At 45.9% G+C, this 20,340-nt stretch overlaps 1 protein-coding gene across 3 annotated transcripts in view; it reads left to right on the top strand.

The window, feature by feature from the left end:
• Nucleotides 1-10,411: 10,411 nt before the first annotated feature.
• Nucleotides 10,412-20,340, top strand: part of OLFML2B (olfactomedin like 2B) — a 38,608-nt gene continuing 28,679 nt past the window's right edge. For 2 of the 3 annotated variants that reach the window (XM_036832351.1, XM_036832344.1), the window contains exons 1-3: nucleotides 10,412-10,947; nucleotides 13,457-13,720; nucleotides 15,998-16,105. In XM_036832351.1, the coding sequence (XP_036688246.1) occupies nucleotides 10,774-10,947; nucleotides 13,457-13,720; nucleotides 15,998-16,105 (546 nt within the window). In that variant the 5' untranslated portion in view covers nucleotides 10,412-10,773. The remainder of the gene's footprint in view (nucleotides 10,948-13,456; nucleotides 13,721-15,997; nucleotides 16,106-20,340) is intronic. The other variant, XM_036832361.1, reaches the window with a different exon arrangement.

Raw genomic sequence — 20,340 nt, 5'->3', positions numbered from 1 at the left:
CAATATCAACGAGATGAAGAAAGGCTGAGAATGATGCGGGCAGGAGGGAAGATCCCAGGAAAAACAGGAACGAACTTGGATTGGGTTTTCAAAAGAGAGTAATTTTTTAGAGGAAGGGGGAGAAGGAATGTTGGCAGGAGTTGGAACTCTGGGGTGGCACCACCCTCACTCAGTTGTGATGCTGCTATTTTAGGTGCCTCTCTCCTTGCATGGGAGTGTTGGCTTTCAGAGCGCATAGCTGGGTTTCCTCCGGTCGGAGTGAGGTGTCCCTTGGTTTTCACTCAGAACTCAGTGTCAGGCCAGGGCTGTTTGTGACAGTCTTGCTTTGCTCACCACCTTGCTCTGGGTGATGCTGTATGTCCCCCCAGACAAGCCCCCTGCCCTACCCACTTCCACCCCCATCCCTATTTCCGCATTAGAGGTAGCATGTCTCTGGGCAGCTGCAGCTGCCAGATATGCCTGGGCTGCCCTGCCAACAAAAGCAAGGGGCTGGCAGCTGGCTCCAAACACCTCAGGAATTGCTCAAACTTTAGAAAGTTACCTTCTTAAAGTTTAGTCCCCGGAATGAAGCAAACCCAAAAAAGGGAAAAATTTGTTTACGTAAGTCACAATCACCAAATGGAAGGAACAAAGAATCGAGAACGATAGTTTACTCTTTCAGAGAAGTAAACTGAGGCACAGAGGAGAGTTCTAAGTTCACATAGTGAGTCAGAGACAGGAGTAATAATATCCCCATTTAATAAATGGTTATTATTTTATCATTCATTCGACATGCAACAAATATTTGTGAATGTGGCAAGCTATGAGCCAGGCCTTTTTTTACATCTCTAATCTCCACAACGATCTAGCAATGTTAAAAAAACTAAGGCTCAGAAGACAAAAACTTGCCCGAGGTCACCTGCCAGATAGGTGGCAGGATTAAGATTTGAGCCCAGCAGAATATTTCCAACATCTCAGAAAGTTCGCTCATGCCCCTTCCTAGTCAGTACCTTCCACCCTCAGGGGCAACCACTGTTCTGATTTCCACCACGTTACTTTGGTCTGTTCTAGAACTTGATATGAGTGGAATCCGACAGCATGTACTGTTTGCCGTGTTTGGTTTCTTTAGCTCAGCATAAAGTTTTTGAGGTTTATCCATGTTGGTGCATGGATGGGTAATATGTTTCACAGAATTTGTATACTACTCAGCAGAGTGGTATTCCACTGTATGGATGTACCACAATGTGTCTTTCCATTTTCTTTTCTTTTTTTAAACCCATATCCTTTATTTTTTTTAATAAATTTATTTATTTTTGGTGGCACTGAGTCTTCATTGCTGCACGTGGGCTTTCTCTAGTTGTGGCGAGTGAGGGCTACTCTTTGTTGTGGTGTGCAGGCTTCTTGTTGCAGAGCACGGGCTCTAGGTGCGCAGGCTTCAGTAGTTGTGGCACACAGGCTCAGTAGTTGTGGCTCGCGGGCTCTAGAGTGCAGGCTCAATAGCTGTGGCGCACGGGCTTAGTTGCTCCGCGGCATGTGGGATCTTCCCAGACAGGGCCTGAACCTGTGTCCCCCGCATTGGCAGGCGGATTCTTAACCACTGCACCACCAGGGAAGTCCCTATCCATTTTCTTGTTGATGAAATATGGGTCATTTTCAGTCTTTAGCTATTGTAAATAAAGCTACTGTGAACATTCTGTACAAAAACAAACAAAAAAAAAGATTTGAGCCCAGGTCTGTGGTTCTAAAGCCCCCACAAAGCTCAGACTAGAATCATCTCTCCTGCTTACAAGCAAACCTTCACCTTTGTATCAGTGTCTGGCTTTCCTCTCGATGCCAAATCTAAGACTTCCCCTCTCAGTAAGCCTTTTGGGATCTTGATAGTCCTCATGATTTTTAGCCTTAGAATTGGGGCTGGAGTTCATTCCCGCCCGGGTCAAACAAGGAACACGTGGTGAGTGCATAGTAAGCAGCAGAGGATGCTTACATGACTCCCAGGTTAGAATGAGGGGACCGAGGCTCACAGAGGTGAAGTGGCTTTCCCAAAGTCCATAGTAAGTGTGGTAAATCCGGGATTCCACAGACCATCTGTCTGACCTGAGGCCCAGGCTCCTGCACGGCTCCAGGCTGCCTGACACGGCTAAAATTAAATGACATTCAGGCACCCCAGTGAACAGAAGGGAGTATCCTGAAAAGCAAATGTATGGATTACCATTTTCAGTGGCTCATCTACCAAGTGAAATGTCTACACTGAGCTGAGAGCTACTGTACATACATATACCAGCTTAAATTTATCATTGAATCTGGTGGCTGTAGGATGGTGAGAAGTCACATCTGGACTAGATTCAAGCCATGCTGGAAAAGGTATCACCTGGAGATGTGGACACATAGAAGAGTTGTCATTCTTAGATACTAATCTGGCTTGTCTCCTCTGTGGGTACATTTTTGCTTTTCTCTAAGATGATTAATTTATGCTAAGTAAGTGCATCTTGGAAGCAGAGGGGAGACAGAAAGCCAGCCAGCCATGGGCTAGAATACAGTGGATACCTGTCTATTTGCCTGGTCTATTAGCCCCTCCCTGGGACCTGCCCTTCTTCCCACTTCTACACAGTGACCTGACCCCCTGCACACACACCTTAGGTGATCAGTTCAGGACTGGGCACCTGATGCATGTTGCACCAGAGTCCCTTCCCTGGGCATTTGGAATTGGGCCTGAGAAGGAGAAAGCCTCACACTCTCTTCATGTAACTATGACCTGTACACCTTCTGTCTATTGTGTGGAGAAGTCCTTAATGACCCCAGTGACACTGCAGCCCTTGGGTTCTGTGAGAAAATCTTATATCCTTATAATGAAGTCCCCTTCCTCACCCCTTTTCTTTGATTAATCTGTATAAAATTGCTTTATTACTTGCAACCAAGAATTCTTAATAATACTTTCACCCTACTCTTTCCCCCATATCTAGACAGTCACCGAGTCCTATTATTTCTACCTCTTTCTGAATCTCCTACCCACCCCTTTCTCTCTATGCCACTGCCTTCATCAGAGCCTTCCCATCTCATGCCTGGAGTTCAACAACAGCCTTCATACAGGTCTCCCTACTTTAGTCTGACCCTCCGACCCATTCTACTGCCATGACCATCTACCAGAACTCAAGTTTAACTACTTCACTACCTTGCTTACAGCAATTTTGGGGTCTCCCTCCCAGAGCCTTTGGCTCAAAATCCAAACTCCCAGCACAGTACAGAGGTCTGGTGTGATCTGCCCACCATTCTCACCTCTGGACCTCCATGCTACGTCCCCTTCTCTTCTGTCTGTTGTAACCCCCATGCTCCAGCTTTGCTTGCATTTCCCAATAACTCACCGCAGTTTTACCATCTCTAGGCTTGTACCTGGAGTGCTGTCTCCCAGTCTTTACTGAACCAGCTTCTATGCATCTTTAATAATCAAGAATGAGTCCTCACACCTAATTTCTAGGCTAGGTGGTAAAGCATGGACCAGGCCTTTCCTTTCTCCACATTCTCCTCTCTGGCATTGTCCCATAATGCGTCCTTTTGACTTTGCAGTGTTTTCCCACTGCTGCTTCCCTAGCAAAATCTGTTATCAGTTATTTATTCCCTGGTATAGATTTAAGGCAATGCATTGCCTCTACCAGAAGTATTCATGTGTAAAGACTCATCACTGAAGGCAGAACTTATTAAAGGGACATCAGACTTCTATGAAAAGGCAGGGAAGGCATGTGAATGCCCTGAAAAAGCCCACCACAGGACAGCACATAATCTGTGCCAGCGCTGCTCTCTGCTTTTAAGCATGGACGTCTCCTGGAACCAGGAGAGAGGGAGAGGGAGTGAAGGAAGAGAGAGGGGTAGGGAAGAGAGAGAGAGAGAGATCATGGTGTGTAGAAGCCACAGGCTGTATGCAGTGTTCCTGGCCTGTCCCAGGACAGTGTTTGGTGGTTGCCGGTTGTACCTGCACAATTTTGGGGGGCTCCACTCACGTAAGCTATGATGGGAATTGTACCTCTTGGAGTTCTGCCATGTAGCAGCCATGGAAAATTCCTTGCGAAGGCAAAGGGCCTCTGCCTACCTACCCCTCCTTGGGTCAGCACAAGTCATAGAGGACAGGGGAGCTTCCCTCTGAGTCAGAGCAATGACCCATCCAGCACAGGACTCTGGCTTGGGCAGAGCCAACCCAGGAGGCCAGGTGATCTGCAAACAGAGAACTATAGTTATTGTATTGCCTTTCCCTCTGCTTTCTACTCTTCACCACATGAGTGATTCATCTAATCTGCAGATCTGACTATGGCCATTCTCCTGGCCCAAATCTTTTAATGGCTCCTCACTGCCTACCTCTCTTGCAGTTATGAACAACTTTGTTTTTACTAAAATACCTTTGGAGGGAAAAAAAGCCTTTTGTATGCCTCCCCGGGATTACATGTAATCTTTATAACATGAGCTCATAAAGGCAGAGGTTCTGTCTTCTTCATCTTTTGTGTTCAGCAGGCCATAGAGCACCTGGCCCATAATATACATTCAATAATTGAGTTAAACTGAATTTAAAAAGGGAGAAAACCTAGAAGATCAAAGGCAAAATAAGAAGCTGAGAAAGCAGCAAAGCAGAGTGAACAGGGGGAAAAAGACTTCATTTTCGGCCAGGCTTTCCATAATCCCTTTCCAGCATTTTATGGCAGTTCCCTGGCAGGGCTCCCACCCTGCAGTGAGCCAGGGAAGGGAGATGGCAGAATGATGGTGCGCGTGGGATTTTGCCCTGCTCTTTGATTCTGATGCTGTGGGGCAGGTGCCTTTTCTAAATTACACACTAAGGTGGCAGGTCATTTCTAGCCACCCCAGCCCCACCTGGCAAAGCCTTGGTTTTCAACAGACGGGCATTTCAGAGCAAAGTCTGGAGGCTCCCAGGTAAACTGGAAAACAGATGCTCTTGCCAGAAGGAAACTTGGCTGGGGAGGCCTGGTGGATACAGCAGCTGAGGAATCCCCAGAGCCCGGCAACCTGCCCACTGGCCAAAACCTATAAAGGTCCTGGGTCTCAGGTTGCTGAAGTGGCATGCTCAGGGCTTTCTGGGACCCTGTTCTTTGAACTTTTCCACAGTAAGTATGCCCCTCTTTGAGGCTGTTTCCTCATTTGTATAAGGGGATGATACTACTTAGCTCAGGGGTTTTTTTTTTTGAACATCAAATGACGCATGCACACAGTAAGCACTCAGTACAGAGCGGTCATCATACAGCTCATTGTCTTGGTGCCTCAATGATTTCCTCTGCACAAAGGGAGAGCAGTACTTACTTTACATGAATACGCTGAGGATCAAGTGAAGTGAGATCTGTAGGCACCTAGCAAAGACTGCACAGAGTTTATGTCAACTTGGATGCTCTAAAGCCAAACCGAGGTCATCTCAGGATCTTCAGATCAGGTTATCAGACTGGCAGGTGGGAGGAATGCCACAGTATATCTGGATTTCTAAAAGTCTGTCAGAAAATGCTTTTAGACATGATGAAAACACATGGCCTAAGCACCAATGCCTCTGACTGCCTGAGCAATCACCAAAAAAGTTAATACCAATAAGGAAAGATTTTTCCTATTATGGGTAGGGCTCTAGAATATGAATGAATATGACTTTTTAAAATTATTGAGTTGCATTAAGACAGAAACTAGGCTTATTGAATTCGGAAATTATCCCAAACTGGGACAAGAGCAAAAACAGCAAGATTTCAACAGAATGAAAAGATGGGCCAAAACCATCATAATATTCAATGGGAAAAAATGTAAAGGCTGGCATTTGGGTTAAAAAAAAAAAAAAAAAGAACATCTCTGGAGAGCACAAGATGGAGAAAACAAGTATAAAATTCATGTAAAAGAAAAAAGAACAGGAAAAAACTACATTTAAAAAATAAATCAGGGCTTCCCTGGTGGCGCAGTGGTTGAGAATCTGCCTGCCAATGCAGGGGACACGGGTTCGAGCCCTGGTCTGGGAAGATCCCACATGCCACGGAGCAACTGGGCCCGTGAGCCACAATTACTGAGCCTGCGCGTCTGGAGCCTGTGCTCCGCAACAAGAGAGGCCGCGATGGTGAGAGGCCCGCGCACTGCGATGAAGAGTGGTCCCCACTTGCCACAACTAGAGAAAGCCCTCACACAGAAACGAAGACTCAACACAGTCATAAATAAATAAATAAAAGAACGTGAATTTCTTTAAAAAAAAAAAAAAAGCAAACTGGGCTATTCATTTAAAAAAAATAAATAAATAAATAAATAAATAAATGTGAATCATTGGTGTAATGTAACTGCCAAAAAAACAAAGGCAATCTTTGGCTGTATTAATAAAACAACAGTGCCCAGAAAAAGAGAAGAAATAGTTTCAATATGCTCTAACAGATACTCAAACTGGAGCCTTTCTAGAGAAAAAATAACCAGAATAATAGAAGGTCTAGAAGGTCATGTGGTCTGAGAAACAGGTGAATAAAAAGGAGATAAAAGGTGAAGAAAGTGGGGGACTTCCCTGGTGGTGTAGTGGTTAAGAATCCACCTGCCACTATATGCCAATAAAATGGACAACCTGGAAGAATGGACAAATTCTTAGAAAAGCACAACCTTTCAAGACTGAACCAGGAAGAAATAGAAAATATAAACAGACCAACCACAAGCACTGAAATTGAGACTGTGATTAAAAATCTTCCAACAAACAAAAGCCCAGGACCAGATGGCTTCACAGGCGAATTCTATCAAACATTTAGAGAAGAGCTAACACCTCTCCTTCGCAAACACTTCCAAACTCATTCTACGAGGCCACCATCAGCCTGATACCAAAACCAGACAAAGATGTCACAAAGAAAGAAAACGACAGGCCAATATCACTGATGAACATAGATGCAAAACTCCTGAACAAAATACTAGCAAACAGAATCCAACAGCACATTAAAAGGATCATACACCATGATCAAGTGGGGTTTATCCCAGGAATGCAAGGATTCTTCAATATACACAAATCAATCAATGTGATAAACCATATTAACAAATTGAAGGAGAAAAACCATATGATGATCTCAATAGGTGCAGAAAAAGCTTTTGACAAAATTCAACACCCATTTATGATAAAAACCCTCCAGAATGTAGGCACAGAGGGAACTTACCTCAACATAATAAAGGCCATATATGACAAACCCACAGCCAACATCATTCTCAATGGTGAAAAACTGAAACCATTTCCTCTAAGATCAGGAACAACACAAGGTTGCCCACTCTCACCACTATTATTCAACATAGTTTTGGAAGTTTTAGCCACAGCAATCAGGGAAGAAAAAGAAATAAAAGGAATCCAAATCGGAAATGAAGAAGTAAAGCTGTCACTGTTTGCAGATGACATGATACTATACATAGAGGATCCTAAAGATGTTACCAGAAAACTACTAGAGCTCATCAATGAATTTGGTAAAGTAGCAGGATAAAAAATTAATGCACAGAAATCTCTTGCATTCCTATACACTAATGATGGAAAATCTGAAAGAGAAATTAAGGAAACACTCCCATTTACCACTGCAACAAAAAAGAAAAAATACCTAGGAATAAACCTACGTAAGGCATTAAAAGACCTGTATGCAGAAAACTATAAGACACTGTTGAAAGAAATTAAAGATGACACAGACAGATGGAGAGATATACCATGTTCTTGGATTGGAAGAATCAACATTGTGAAAATGACTCTACTACCCAAAGCAACCTATAGATTCAATGCAATCCCTATCAAACTACCACTGGCATTTTTCACAGAACTAGAACAAAAAATTTCACAATTTGTATGGAAACACAAAAGACCCCGAATAACCAAAGCAACCTTGAGAAAGAAAAATGGAGCTGGAGGAATCAGGCTCCTGGACTTCAGACTATACTACAAAGCTACACTAATCAAGACAGTATGGTACTGGCACAAAAACAGAAATATAGCTCAATGGAACAGGATAGAAAGCCCAGAGATAAACCCACGCACATATGGTCACCTTATTTTTTATAAAGGAGGCAAGAATATGCAATGGAGAAAAGACAGACTCTTCAATAAGTGGTACTGGGAAAACTGGACAGCTACATGTAAAAGAATGAAATTAGAACACTCCCTAACACCATACACAAAAATAAACTCAAAATGGATTAAATACCTAAATATAAGGCCAGACACTATAAAACACTTAGAGGAAAACTTAGGCAGAACACTCTATAACATAAATCACAGCAAGATCCTTTTTGACCCACCTCCTAGAGAAATGGAAATAAAAACAAAAATAAACAAATGGGACCTAATGAAACTTCAAAGCTTTTGCACAGCAAAGGAAACCACAAACAAGACAAAAAGACAACCCTCAGAATGGGAGAAAATATTTGTAAATGAAGCAACTGACAAAGGATTAATCCTCAAAATTTACAAGCAGCTCATGCAGCTCAATATCAAAAAAAGAAACAACCCAATCCAAAAATGGGCAGAAGACCTAAATAGACATTTCTCCAAGGAAGATATACAGATTGCCAACAAACACATGAAAGGATGCTCAACATCACTAATCATTAGAGAAATGCACATCAAAACTACAATGAGGTATCACCTCACACCAGTCAGAATGGCCATCATCAAAAAATCTACAAACAATGAATGCTGGAGAGGGTGTGGAGAAAAGGGAACCCTCTTGCACTGTTGGTGGGAATGTAAATTGATAGAGCCACTATGGAGAACAGTATGGAGGTTCCTTAAAAAACTAAAAATAGAACTACCAAACGACCCAGCAATCCCACTACTGGGCATATACCCTGAGAAAACCATAATTCAAAAAGAATCATGTCCCACAATGTTCATTGCAGCTCTATTTACAATAGCCAGGACATGGAAGCAACCTAACTGTCCATCAACAGATGAATGGATAAAGAAGATGTGGCAAATATATACAATGGAATATTACTCAGCCATAAAAACAAACGAAATTGAGTTATATGTAGTGAGGTGGATGGACCTAGAGTCTGTCATACAGAGTGAAGTAAGTCAGAAAGAGAAAAACAAATACTGTATGCTAACACATATATATGGAATCTTAAAAAAAAAAAGGTTCTGAAGAAACTAGGAGCAGGACAGGAATAAAGGCGCAGACGTAGAGAATGGACTTGAGGACACGGGGAGGGGGAAGGGCAAGCTGGGACGAAGTGAGAGAGTGGCATGGACATATATACACTACGAAATGTAAAATAGATAGCTAGTGGGAAGCAGCACATAGCACAGGGAGATCAGCTCGGTGCTTTGTGACCACCTAGAGGGGTGGGATAGGGAGGGTGGGAGGGAGACGCAAGAAGGAGGAGTAATGGGGATATATGTATATGTATAGCTGATTCACTTTGTTATAAAGCAGAAACTAAACTAACACACCATTGTAAAGCAATTATACTCCAATAAAGATGTTAAAAAAAAAGAAGACACAGACGTAGAGAATGGACTTGAGGACACGGGGAGGGGGAAGGGCAAGCTGGGACGAAGTGAGAGAGTGGCATGGACATATATACACTACCAAGTGTAAAACAGATAGCTAGAGGGAAGCAGCCGCATAGCACAGGGAGATTAGCTCGGTGCTTTGTGACCACCTAGAGGGGTGAGATAGGGAGGGTGGGAGGGAGACGCAAGAAGGAGGAGTAATGGGGATATATGTATATGTACAGCTGATTCACTTTGTTATAAAGCAGAAACTAACACACCATTGTAAAGCAATTATACGCCAATAAAGATGTTTAAAAAAAAAAAAAAAAGCTATCCTCTGGCTGGAGGTTTTACCAGGTTCTAAAGCTACCGCAGGCAAGCAAACTACCAATGGCGCTAAGTTCAAAGCTGCCAAATATCTTCCCAAAGTCAAGTCAGGGAAAAGAAACGTCCAACAGCAAATGTTCCTTCTCTCCTCCAGATGCAATAAAAGGAGGATGCTGGGGACCCATCCATGCTTGCTCGTGCTTGGAGAGAGTTCTCGGTGCCTACCTCCCATCCCAGAGGAAACTCGCTCCTCTCCGCGAGAATGGGCACAAGAGATCTCCAAATTTCAGGGATCCCGCTCGGGGTAATTTCTCTCCCTCTATCATTTGCGGTCAGATGAAGGAAAGGGGCGACCTTCCGACGCCCCCCCCCCCCCCCCCGGAGGGCGTGCGCAGCAGCTGAGGTCGACTGGGGTTGGGGGGGAGCGGGGTCGGCCGGGAACCCCTCCGCCCGAGCCCCGGGCGCTTCCCGGTCCTCCTCCTCCGCGCCGTAACTGGCTGCATCCCCGCTGCCCGGCACAATAGAGGCTCCGCCCTCCCTCCGCGCCAGCGCTCCGCGGCGCAGTCGCCCAGCAGCCCTCGCAGCTGCCCGCCCCACACGCCCACCGGGTCCCCTTGCGCCCCCAGGCTCCCAGCCGCCCGCCCCCGCGCGCCCCGCCCCGCCCGCCTCCGCCTGGACCCTTTCCTTCCACCTGAGCCCTCTCCAGAGGACGGCGCGCTCGGCTAGCCTTACCACCTCCACCTTCCCCGTCACCTCCTCCTACCCTGCGCCCCACTCTCTACCAGGGCCGCACGGTCGGGGCTGATCGAGTTGGGAAGGAGATGACCAGGGTCTCTAGGGAGCATCTTCCCGCCCCGCTCAGCCGCACCCAGCTTTAGAAGGCACTCTGAGCAGCCACTCTCGGGCTCCAGCCAGACACTCTCTCCTTAGTCCTTGCTGAGACACCCCCCCTCCACCCCACCGGACCCCAGCCATTCTCCGAGGGGGCCGAGCTCCCTCTTGTCGCGTCCCTCATGGCCAAGTCTTTGCTGCTAGTTCTCTGCTTCGCTCTGGTTATGGCTCTGGGCTCGGGGTACAGCACTCCCCCGACTGGGACGACCGAGCCCCCAGATGTACAGACGGTGGCGCCCACGGAGGACGAGACTCTGCAAAACGAAGCGGACAACCAGGAGAACGTTTTATCTCAGGTAGGCTGCGAGTCCCGTGCCCACCCCTCTTGCCCTGGGTGGTGGCAAGAGCCTTAAGACGGTCCTCGCTGAAGCGTTCGGAAGCAGCCGTTTCTCCCTCCATTACCAAAGCGCGGGGGGGGGGGGGGGGTGGGAACACTTGCTTTTCATTTATCAGAATATTTTCTTAAGCAAAGGAACATGGGTCCTCCTCTCAAAATCATAGGGTCTTTCAAGGTTACAGAATCAGGAGAAAGGAGAGGAGAAGGAAGGGAAGACACCACACAACTCCCAGAGAAGAAAAAAAAAAAAAATTCAAAACCTTTTGGTTGAAGGGCTGTAGGAAGTATGACCATCTCTTGTCTGTGTGGCTGGTTGTCAGAATTGGAATGTTGTCAGAAAACAGGCGGGCATGCTGGACAGGAGGCAGATGGCGTAACCCATGGGGAGATATTTCATTGCTCGGAGTGAGACACCCAGGGAGAAAACAGAACAGCAGCAAGCGTGATGAATATGAGGTGACCGCCAAACAGAGGGACTGATGACAAGTGCCCCCCATATTGAGGAGGTAAAATGGAAATGCAGATCTACTCAGGTCTGGCAGATGGTGGGGGGGTGGGGAGGGGAGGGAGTGACAGCTGATAGGGACAGGATCTGTAACATATCCTTTCACGAAGTACTTTCACTTGTTTTATTTGACTCAATCCCCACACAATCCTGATTCCCATTCTATAGTTAAGGACCATGAGGCTTAGAACGGTAAAGGGCCCTAGAGATGGGTAGAGCCGGCTCTTCTGACAATCTCATGGTTGTCCCAACCCAGATCTCATGACTGGAAAAGACAGTTCTCTCTAGAGTGTTTATTTCATGCTTTCCAGAGCCTGCATGATGATTGTGTGGTGGGTGTCGCTATAATCCTAAGGATGAGGGATGGCTGAGAAAGGGCTCCTATAATGCTGCCTGTACCTCTGCTAAGCCTTGGGACTGGGGGTCCTGGACTCCTTCCTGTAGAAACACTTGGCATTTATCAAACACTAGTCTCCTCGCCCTTCCTTTAATAATTATGCTAATACGTGCCCCATACTCACCCATAACCTCACACTGACCCCCAAATCGAAAAGACATAAAAATCCTTCACATGGGGCTCTGGAGGACCATCAACAAAAGCGTTCCTGAAACCCGAGCCTCCTGAAATGAAGGAATCCACCCAAGCTCTCAGAGCAGGGATGTGTAGGAATCTAGGCAGAGTTTCAGAGAGCAGACAGCTACGATTTACTATCAGCCCATAAAGACTGGCCAATTAAGTCACCCTGAACTACAGCTCCTTCCACTGATCCATTCTGCATTTGACAACAGTCCTAAAACAAATATTAGTATTAGCAGAAACCCAACCCTTGTAAGAAAAACATAACGAGACTTCTTCCCCCCTCCGACAGCATCCCAGGAACATATCCACTCCAACAAGCTCAAAGCTTGCCTGACAGTGTCATTAGTCAAATGAAGGGAACCCTTCTCTGTGCCCACAAAGGGAGCCCTAACTTCAGGGATGTAGGATGTCTTGGAGAGGAGCTGGGGAGGAGCCTTTTCCCCAGCAAGTGCCTAGGATCGTGGTTCCAGAAAACCTGCTGTTGCGTGTTTTCCTGCCTGGGGAGGCCGGCAGGGGAAAGCACTCAGAAGGAAATGTTTAGCACTGAAGAAGTAGCAAGTGCTGCCAGTGTGCTCTCCTGGCTTTGGCTTGGGGTTTGGGTGCAGAAGCTATTCTAGGAGCCAAATGAAGCCTTGGGCTGAGTAAACCTTACTGACATTTGGATCTGTCTCTCTCCTCCCAGTTTCTTTTCTCCAAATCTAACCCATCCTTTGAGACCAGATCAGATACCATTTCCTCCAAGAAGTCTTCCCTGGTGCCCGGCTAGAGCCACTCTCTGTGGCCCTCTGTTTGAGCTCCCGCTGCACTCCCACTTCAGGGGCACTTATCACTCCCTAATTGGTGTGACTGTTATTTATATGTCTCCTGCACCGTAAGCTCCTTGAGAGCAGTCTCTCTGTCTGGCCCATTGCTTTACCTCTCACAGCACCTAGCTCAGTCCCAAGGTGGCACTCAATAAATGGTGAATGAATGAAGGAGGACAGAAGCCAGTAGTCTTGAAATTGGAATGTCAGTTTTCCAATCCCTCCATCAATCCCTTCTCCTTTCCTTTTTAAATGTAAATCTGGATTCTAGCTAAGGCAAGGACTACCGGAAGAAGGATGGGGCTCGTTTGCTTTTTTCCTTTAAATGATGAAAGGCTAAGGCCCCCTGAGAAATGCACAGCTTTCCAAGATAAACGAAGAGAGCTGAACTCTGAGTGCCTCCCAGGAAATGCTAGAGTCAGCAAATTGTGTTGCGATGACCTTTTCAACTCCACATCAGAGCTGTCTGAGGTCTCTGGCTAGCAGGACATCTGACAAAGTGAACGGAGAGCCTTCTTCAGGACCCTAACTGATGCCTGTGTTTGCACACCCCCAACCTGCTCTCTCTCTCTTTGTCTAGTTGCTCGGAGACTATGACAAAGTCAAGGCCGTGTCTGAGGGCTCGGACTGTCAGTGCAAGTGTGTAGTGCGACCCCTGGGCCGAGACGCCTGCCAGAGGGTCAACGAGGGGACCTCCAGGAAGGAAGACTTCTACACTGTGGAAACCATCACCTCGGGCTCATCCTGCAAGTGTGCCTGTGTTGCACCGCCATCCGCCCTCAATCCCTGTGAGGGAGACTTCAGGCTCCAGAAGCTTCGGGAGGCAGACAGCCGGGACTTGAAGGTAGGACCTAGTGTGGGTTGATGCCTGGGTGAGAGGGTGCCTTAGGGACCCATGAGTCTGGCAAGGCTGTTGCTGGGGATTGTGGGCCTTTGAGTAAGTGGGCTCTGTTTTAGCCTTTAAAGGAGGTCAGGCCCTGGCCTGAGAGTGTTGCGTGTGGACCCAAAGCTGATGATCTGACAAACTGGTCATTTGCAACTCTAACGTCTGAGGGAGATGCCTAGAGCAAAGTGTGCCCGCCTCTCTTATGGAGCCAAGAAAGCTGGGCCTGGGAGCAGCTGCCCGACCCAGCCGGCCAAAAGAACTCAGCATTCTTCTCCAGGAGAGTTACTGCCACGATTTTTTTTTTTAATTAATTAATTTATTTATTTATGGCTGTGTTGGGTCTTCGTTTCTGTGCGAGGGCTTTCTCTAGTTGCGGCAAGCGGGGACCACCCTTCATCACAGTGAGCGGGCCTCTCACTATCGCGGCCTCTCTTGTTGCGGAGCACAGGCTCCAGACGCGCAGGCTCAGTAATTGTGGCTCACGGGCCCAGTTGCTCCGCGGCATGTGGGATCTTCCCAGACCAGGGCTCGAACCCGTGTCCCCTGCATTGGCAGGCAGATTCTCAACCACTGCGCCACCAGGGAAGCCCCACTGCCACGATTTGCTGTCAGCACAGAAGGCACCCCAAAGACACACCAGACACACAGAGAGAAGTGAGCCTTTAGTCCTCAGTGCAAGGGCTGGGTGACCCAGAGAAGAAGAGGCCTGGGGCCTGCTCTAGGTCCAGTCATCAAACTGCAATCCTGTAATTCTGGTCCACAGGGTGGGGAAGCTCAGGCCCTACCTGGGGCAGCCCAGTGGGTCAGCTGAGGGCTTCATCTGATCCCTGCAGTGTGGGGTCGTGGGATGAGCTTGGTTTGGAGTCAGACTTGGGTTCAAATCAGTGCTCTGCTACTGCTTGCTGCGTGATGCTACTCAAGTTACTCACCTGGTCTGACCTCAGTCTCCTTGAGTTAAACAGTAGGAAGAATAACATCTACCTTTGGGGGTTGTTTTGAGAATCGATGAGATGACAACTATTGAGTACTTGGCACAATACCTGACATATAGTTGGGGCTCAATAGGCACTAGTTCCATTAATGAATGACCATGTAAAGTGCTACTGCTGTACCGGCAGCTGGTACACACTCGGTAACTGGTCATCATTGATATTCCTTTAAGCAGAGTAGAGTTTACCAATAAAATGAGTGTCCCAGGATTCAGCCACATCACTCAGAACTACAGCTCTGCCGTGAAACAATCTCTGAACCAAAGGCATAGTTACCCAGTTATAGGATTGGATTCTTGGGGGATTCTGAAACAACAGTACGCAAAATTTTAGGAATCAGAAAATCATCACAGTACATATTAATCAGCTACCCTCCCTTGGCCCTTACCCAGGATTCAGCTATCTTCCTCTGAGGAGGAGGAAGGAGATCTTCTAAACATGAGCATTTCGTACGTTGAATTCTTCATCTAATAGAAAAGCTGTTACTGGAGGAGCAGAGTAGCACAATAGTGTACAACAAACTCTTCAGGGATGGTCCTTGGCAGGGAGGCTCAGTTAAAGCATCTCTCATCTGCTTCCTTAACCTGCACTTTGCATGCCTTGCATGTTACCAGTGCCTCAGCCACCTTCCTCCCAGTGGCTCTGTACTGGCAGGAAGGACAGTGTTGAAAAAACTGAGAGAGCTGGGTACCTACCCTATGACAACTTGCCGCCTCAAAGATGGGCCACTGGGTCTTGTTTACCCCAGGGGCAGTTTTGCTTTTAGTGCTAAGGAAAAGCTTGTTGGTGTCTTCCAGGGACTTCAGCAGACAATGCACGTGAGTGTTTCAGATCACTTGTTATGGGCCAAGTACTGTACTAGGTATCATGGGTAATCAAAGATGAAGATGACATAGCACTACTTCCAAGGCGCTCACAGTCTAGTATGAAAGACAGACATGCATGCAACAGATGGACTTAGTAAAAGAAGTATAAACAGTTTGGTGAAGCTCTCCAGACCTCAGCTGACTTGTTCTTGTAGGATTCTCCCATTTTCTTACCTGCGTATTCCAATAGACAGAATACACCTACGCCATTGGGTCTGCTTATGTGCCCACCCACACAAGTGCTGCTTTCTGAGGGCCACCTCTCAATTTCTGGCTAGTGGCTTCCCTGTCCAGCCTCCAACATGGAGATCTAAAAGGAAATGCCTCCCTCTGGACCTGTCTGCCCCAGCCTTGGACTAACGCCTGCCCTTGTTTCATAGCTCTCCACAATCATAGACATGCTGGAAGGAGCTTTCTATGGCCTGGATCTCCTGAAACTGCATTCGGTTACCACCAAACTGGTGGGGAGAGTGGACAAACTAGAGGAGGTAAGGAAGAGTCTGGGTTTCCATATCTTTCTCTTGATCAGGCCCCAAAGTGCATCAAAAACTTACCATACTCTTTTCTTCAGAAAGCATGTACCCTGGCTGTGTTTAACTCATTGTTCTTTGGAAAGAAAAAAATATACACAAAACATAAAACACTCATGCAAAATCATGCCAAATTGTTGGTGACAAAGAGAAATAGTGTAATATAAATGTAAATACCTACTTTTTTCATATATAAGAACCGTATAACCAATGTATATCTATTTTCCCCTTGACTTCCAGGGAACTCAGAGTTAAATAAAATGTAAAAGTGCAATAAGCATCTTACTTCCAGTTTTAAGGTGGAGTCATGTCTCTTCTGGGTATATGTTTGTTAATTTCTCTTTTTAAAAACTGTTCTGGTGCATGCCTCTGTGTGTGTGTGTTGGCGGGGGGCGGTAATCCACCTCAAATCCATTTTAGAGAAAGAAGACATAAAAATGATTACTAATAAATAATATTCCTTATTGCAAAACATTCAGGCTGATCACCCACAGGAAGAATACACTAGTAATTTAATTTTCATAGACAGAGATACCTCATTTGTATGACTGAGTTCTAGAGAGATGCATAGCTGGAGCTATGGTTTTCAGCTGGTGTGTGATATGGTGATGGGAGATAAAAGTCGTTATAAACAATCATGTTGACATTGTTTTGTTGCTGTAATGCTTTAACATATAAATAAGAAGTCATTTAGTTACCAGAAAAGGAATGATCATCATTCAGCCTGATTGGTAAGAAGCTTATGGATGTTTCTTCGACTGGCATCCAGTTCTGGAATGGATACTTGAAACAGTGACTCAAAGAGCTGCTGCTTCAAGTAGAAAACTATTTAATTTTTAGAATTTTTTTAAACATTTTTTATTGGAGTATAGTTGCTTTACAATGTTGTGTTAGTTCCTACTGTACAGCAAAGTGAATCAGCTATACGTATACATATATCCCCTCTTTTTTGGATTTCCTTCCCATTTAGGTCACCACAGAGCACTGAGTAGAGTTCCCTGCGCCATACAGTAGGTTCTCATTAGTTATCTACATTATACATAGTATCAATAGTGTATATATGTCAATCCCCGTCTCCCAATTCATCCCACCCACTCCCCTTCCCCCCTTGGTGTCCATACGTTTGTTCTGTATGTTAGAATGTTAATATAAGAGGTACATTTAATAATGGGATGAATGTAAACATATCAATATATTCCTCATGAAAAAGTGGGCTTTTGGGGGTCTCTCATGGAGGAGCTGAGGTCCCCTGATGGGTGATTAGTAGGTAGGATGAGAAAAAAGTAAGGATCTTTAGTGTGGCAGAAAGGGAACTCACTGGACTAGGAGTCAAGACAGAGGGAATTACTCTTTGTTTGCCGCTACCAAGGAACCATATCTCACTTTCTCCATCTGTGAAGTGGGAAAGGTCCCCTACCTACTGCGTATGATTGCTGAGGAGATAAAAGTTGAGCTAATCGTTTTGGAAACACTTTGAAATGCTAAGTAAAACAAAGCACTCAGGTTATGACCAAGGAGTGAGTGTGGGCAAATGTCCCTCTGTTGCTTTGCCAAGAGAACTGGCCAAAGGATGATGAAACGCTGTGATTTCAAGGATTGATTTCAGCACACTTCCTACACTCCTAAAGATGTTCCCTGGAAGTGAACACCAGATCCTTCTCAACCCACCCTTAGCCTTAGCTCCCCCGGTGCTGGGATGAAGTGTTTTCTGAACACGGCCATTTGCTCTGGGAGGGTTGGTAGGTCCACAGTCACTTCAGTTACGAGGTCTAATGAGCGGGGTCAGGACATTGGAGCCCAAGCTTGTAGGCAGATCAAAGTGGCCAACGGGATCATGGCAGTCCACTCTTATCACCCCAGTCTTCCTGGAGGGGCTCCCTGAGAGAATCAGGCCACTTGGCATCTCGAGTCTCTCCTGATGTTGACAGCTGGAATGATGGGATTCGGAATGGTCAACACCATCCTACTACCAATGGACTTCACGTGGGCTTGGGATTCTTTCTGCTATTTAAAACCACCTTCTGATTCTTTCAGATGGGTTCAAAAGGAATTAAACCAAGATCCCATTGGACCTTCAAAGTTGGAAAGTGCCTCTCTTTCTCTTGGCCCCATTGCACATCCCAAATGTGCAATGCCCCTTTAAAAAAAAAAAAAAGATTGATCTTCTACAGGAACAAGGGTGATAGCCGCCTCTCCTGCACCTGACCTTGGCAGCCACGTGATTTTCTTTCTGTCTGGAGAACACAGCCTGGGAAAGATAGCTCTGGGGGTACAACACAGTGTTCATGAGGCCAAGGTCAGGCACTCAGCCTCTGAGAAGGCCAGTGGGCTGAGCTTTGTTCAAGGGCTATAATGTTTCCAGTCTTGTCTAGCAGCTGAGCCCTCCCTGCTGGCAAAGGGTAGGAGTGTGGATGAATTTGGTGCAGTGCCACTACCCAGCAGGATGTATCTTCTGTGCAGTCGTACAGTCACTGGGTTTTTGCCCAAACCAACCTTAGTTATATCGATGAGAGTTACCTCTTTTTCAAAACTGTGGAATGATTAGTAGCAAAAACTGGACCTTTATGATAATAATCATCATCATCCCTTATATTTATATAGCATTTGTGGTTTTAAAGCATCCCATATACATTTCGCTTATTAGTTCCTGTGAGCTGGACAGGATATGAGGCCGAAGGAAATTAGATGACTTTCCTTCAGTCACAGTGCTAGTGAAGTATAGGCTGGAGCTCAGGCCTTCTGGTTCCTGGTTCCTCAGGACTCTTTCTAATCAACCTCATAAGTTTCTTCAAATCGTTGCTGGCTGCCCTGGGAGCATCAGTTTTTCCTCACCAGAACTTACAGCAATAGCTCTTCCAAGGGAATTTCTAGGCAGAACCATGGCCATACCCCATAAATCCTGTTAAACAGGATTAAAGTTAAGTTAGAGAAGGTCCCACCCAGTGAAAGTTTCCCCAAGCAGGCAGCCCAAGATGACAGGGTGCTTTGGTGTGACAATAGATACAGATGGGTCTGGGCCCTGGGCCCACAGACCAGAGCAATGTCTCTCAGCTTCAAGTCCAGCCACTCGTCTCCTGGCTCTTTGCTGGCTGACTCTGTCTGCAGTCTGCATGCAGTGAAGAGGCAGAATGTTGGGTAAATGGAAAAAACACTCCTTCTCCAGCCTGGCTCTGTAGGAGGAATAGGAGTGAAACTCTGCTCCTGGTCTTTGCATCTTCTTGAATCCCAAAGCGAGCTCTTTGGAGGTCAGACCAGACAAAAGGGTCAAATTAGAGGGACATTTTGCCCAGAGTAAGATCAGTACTTGGCAGAAGAAGTAGGCACGCACATGTGTGTACATTCGCCTCAGCTATTTAGGAGGATGTAAGAATGGAAACTCCATTTGCAGATGAAAGAGGGAGAAAGGAGAGATAAATGGAATCTGAACTGTTGAGAATCTCACCTCTTGGTAAAATCAGCTCTGGAAGCTCTTCTTGGTGGAGTGATTTCGGTTGAGCTTCTGTTTTAAATCGTGAAAAATAACACATGTGTAGAAAAGTGCATAAACAATGAATGTACAGCTTAGCAAATTATCATAAAGCAAATACCCATGTAACCAGCACCCAGCTCAAGAAACACCCCAGAAACACCCCAAAAGCCCCCCACATGCCCTCTCCCATTCACATCTCCCCCGAAGGGAACCTCCATCCTGACTTTATGTTAATCATCTTCTTGCTTTTCTTTGCAGTTTCATCACCTAAGGATGCATCCCTAAATACAACAGTTTTGTCTGTTTTTGAACTTTAAATATGTAGAATCCTACAGAAGTGCGTGTCTATGTGTGTGCATGTTGGGCTTCTTCCACTCAACTTAATGTTTTTAATACTCACCTATGTCATTTTTTGGCTTGTAGTTCATTCATTTTTATCCTTGTGTAGTATTCTAGTGTGAGATTATACCACAATTTATTGATCTGTTCCACTGATGGCGGATATGGGGGTTATTTTTAGTTTTGTAATTCATAGTAACCCCAGGGGCATCCCTCTATATGCACATCCCATACATGCCTACATTTCTCTATGATATATAAGTAGGAATGGAACTACTGGGCGATTAGTTATGCTTATCGGCAACTTTAGGGGATACAGTTGGCCTTACACATCCACATGTTTCTCATCTGTGGATTCAACCAATTTGAATTCACATGGAATTCA

The sequence above is a fragment of the Balaenoptera musculus genome, chromosome 1 (genome assembly GCF_009873245.2).
Source record: "Balaenoptera musculus isolate JJ_BM4_2016_0621 chromosome 1, mBalMus1.pri.v3, whole genome shotgun sequence".
In the NCBI taxonomy this organism is placed as follows: Eukaryota; Metazoa; Chordata; class Mammalia; order Artiodactyla; family Balaenopteridae; genus Balaenoptera; species Balaenoptera musculus.
The sequence above is the reverse complement of the archived record's forward strand: the minus strand, read 5'-3'. Positions and strand labels throughout refer to the sequence as shown.